Raw genomic sequence first — 2,518 nt, forward strand, 5'->3', positions numbered from 1 at the left:
CCCACAGGGAGGGATTCGACTACCGCTGGGTGGAATACAAGGGCCGCGTCCCCTACCCCCGCCCCGGCACGGTGAGGGAACGGGGAGCAGCTGGAGGGGGAGTGGGACGGACTGGGCTGGCCCTAATGCAGCTCCTGTGTCACGCAGTGCCCCAGTGAGACCTACGACCCCCTCCTGCAGTCCACCAAGGACTTCCCCGACGAGCTGATCAGCTTCATGCGCAGCCACCAGCTGATGTGGGAGCCCGTGTACCCGCAGGGCCGGCAGCCCGTGCTGGTCCGGGTCAATGTGCCCTACCGGCTGCGGCGGCTGCTGGTGCACCGGCTGGACACGGAGAGCCGCGACTACGACGTGCTCTTCCTGGGCACAGGTGGGAGCTCACCCCGGCCCTGGGAGCGCTGCCACCCCGGGCAGCTCGGGTGGCACTCGGGTGCCGCCAGCCCCAGGGGCTCCAGCCCTGACAGCTCCTCCACCCGTGCCTTCACAGATGACGGCAAAGTCCTGAAGGTGGCCCTGGCCGGCGGGATGAGCCGTGGCCCCGAGGTGATCAGCCTGGAGGAGATCAGCGTCACTAAGGTACAGGCGGCCAGGGTGGCACAGGGGGCTGAAGTGAGAGGATGGGACCACACAGGCTCCCGTGGCCGCGGCACCTCCCTGCAGGCTCTGCAGGAAGTCGCTGGCTGCTCTAAGGGAGTTCTCAGCTCACTGCTGGGGGCTCCCACCCGCCCTGGGCAGCAGAAAAACACCGAGGGGTGCCAGTGGGACTGGAGCCAAGTCATCTTCCAGCTCCCCATCCAGCTCCTGAGGGGGCATGTGGGTTGCACTTTGGAGCCCACACTGAAATGGGAGGGCTGAGCTCAGGTTTGAGAGCAGGGCTGCTGGGCAGAGCTGTCCTGGGCTGCCCACGCCAGGGGGCCAGCCCAGGGCCCAGGCTCCTTGCATGGAGCCGGTGACCAGGGACCTGGCATCATGTAACCCCCGAGGACACAATCGTACTTGGTAGGCTGGGGCACCCAGGAGGGGCTGATGTGGCTGCAGCACCCTCTTGCTCTCCCTCCAGGTGCCTTCTCCCATCCTGGACATGAAGTTATCACCAAAGCGGGTGAGTGTCCCTTCTGCTTCTCCCTAAAGCAGTCTGGGGACAGGGATAGAGACCAGCTGATCCCAGCCACTCTGCCGGGTCCCTTGGACCCAGGGGGCCACATTTAGGGAACGGGATCCGGCCAGGGCATTGAGGGAATGGCAGGCTCTGTCTCACTCTCCTACTGTCCCCCATTGTCGCCCCCCCAGCATGGGCAGGGCTCTGTTCCCTGCCACCCCAGCCGTGGGTCTGACTGCCCCTGTCCCGCTTCCCGAGCAGCAGGAGCTGTTTGTGAGCAGCACCCACGGACTGCTCCAGCTCTCCCTGTACCGCTGCGAGCTCTACGGCAAAACCTGCACCGACTGCTGCCTGGCCAGGGATCCCTACTGCACCTGGGACAGCAAGACCTGCGCCCCACACCTGCTCACCGAGAAGAGGTGGGTGTGTGCCCGGGCCAGCCCTGCATCCCCCTGCAAGGTGATGCTGTTCGGAGCAGGGAAGGGCAAGAGGCAGCCCTGGAGCTCTACCCATCAGCCAGACCCCTACTGACACTCTGCCTGCCTGCCACCCACCCTTTCCTGGTGCCCCTTCTTGAGGCATTGCCACGGAGGGATCCCACAGCTCTCCCTGCTCTCCCACAGGCGTGCCCGCTGCCAGGACGTGCTGAAAGCTGACCCGCTCAGCCAGTGCCAGGACACGGCAGAGGGTGAGCACCAGCCCCGGCGGGGGCAGCCAGCTGTGCCCAGGGAGCGCCATGGCCCGCAGGGGCTGCGCTGGGAAACCCGTGTCCCCACCGCGGGCTGGCTGTCCGTGCTGCCCTCGCTCCCTCCGGTCACACAGCCCGCACTCAGGGCACTCCCCCCCTCCCCTGCACAGGGACAGCCGCGGTGGACAAGGTGGTTTTTGGGGTGGAGAAGAACTCGACCTTCCTCGAGTGCCTGGCGCGCTCCCCGCAGATCACGATGCGCTGGCTGGTGCGGCGCGGCGAGGAGACGGCCCCGAGCGAGGTACGGGGACAGGGCGGCAGGGACCACGAGCAGGGGTGGCTTTTATCCCCAGGGACTGACCCACGAGCTCTGTCTTTGCCCCAGGTGAGGAACAACGGACACTTCTTGGTGCTGGAGCAAGGGCTGCTGATCCGCCAGCTGTCGAGGGAGGACGTGGGCACCTACGAGTGCCAAGCGGTGGAGCGCTCCTTCTCCCGGCTCCTCACCCGGTACAGCCTCCGCCTCATCAGGCATGAGGCCGCGGAGCTGCCCCCGTACAAACGGAGCAAGGGCGTTGAGCCGGGAGGGACCCAGCAGAGCCCCCGGCCCCGGGCTGAGCTGCAGCCGGGCTCCAAGGGCTTCCCGCGGGCCCTGGGGGCCCCGGGCACCAGCCTGGACGCCTACTGCAATGCCCTGCGGCTGCAGGAGCGGCAGGGGGCACGGGGGGCGG

At 67.4% G+C, this 2,518-nt stretch overlaps 1 protein-coding gene across 1 annotated transcript in view; it reads left to right on the forward strand.

The window, feature by feature from the left end:
* Positions 1-2,518, forward strand: part of LOC102043069 (semaphorin-3D) — a 23,190-nt gene that overhangs the window by 19,315 nt on the left and 1,357 nt on the right. The window contains exons 11-18 of the mRNA XM_031058227.1: positions 8-71; positions 148-370; positions 488-576; positions 1,061-1,102; positions 1,361-1,518; positions 1,723-1,787; positions 1,958-2,088; positions 2,173-2,505. Coding sequence (XP_030914087.1) covers positions 8-71; positions 148-370; positions 488-576; positions 1,061-1,102; positions 1,361-1,518; positions 1,723-1,787; positions 1,958-2,088; positions 2,173-2,505 — 1,105 coding nt within the window. The remainder of the gene's footprint in view (positions 1-7; positions 72-147; positions 371-487; positions 577-1,060; positions 1,103-1,360; positions 1,519-1,722; positions 1,788-1,957; positions 2,089-2,172; positions 2,506-2,518) is intronic.

The sequence above is a fragment of the Geospiza fortis genome, unplaced genomic scaffold (assembly GCF_000277835.1).
Source record: "Geospiza fortis unplaced genomic scaffold, GeoFor_1.0 scaffold78, whole genome shotgun sequence".
Classification (NCBI taxonomy): Eukaryota; Metazoa; Chordata; class Aves; order Passeriformes; family Thraupidae; genus Geospiza; species Geospiza fortis.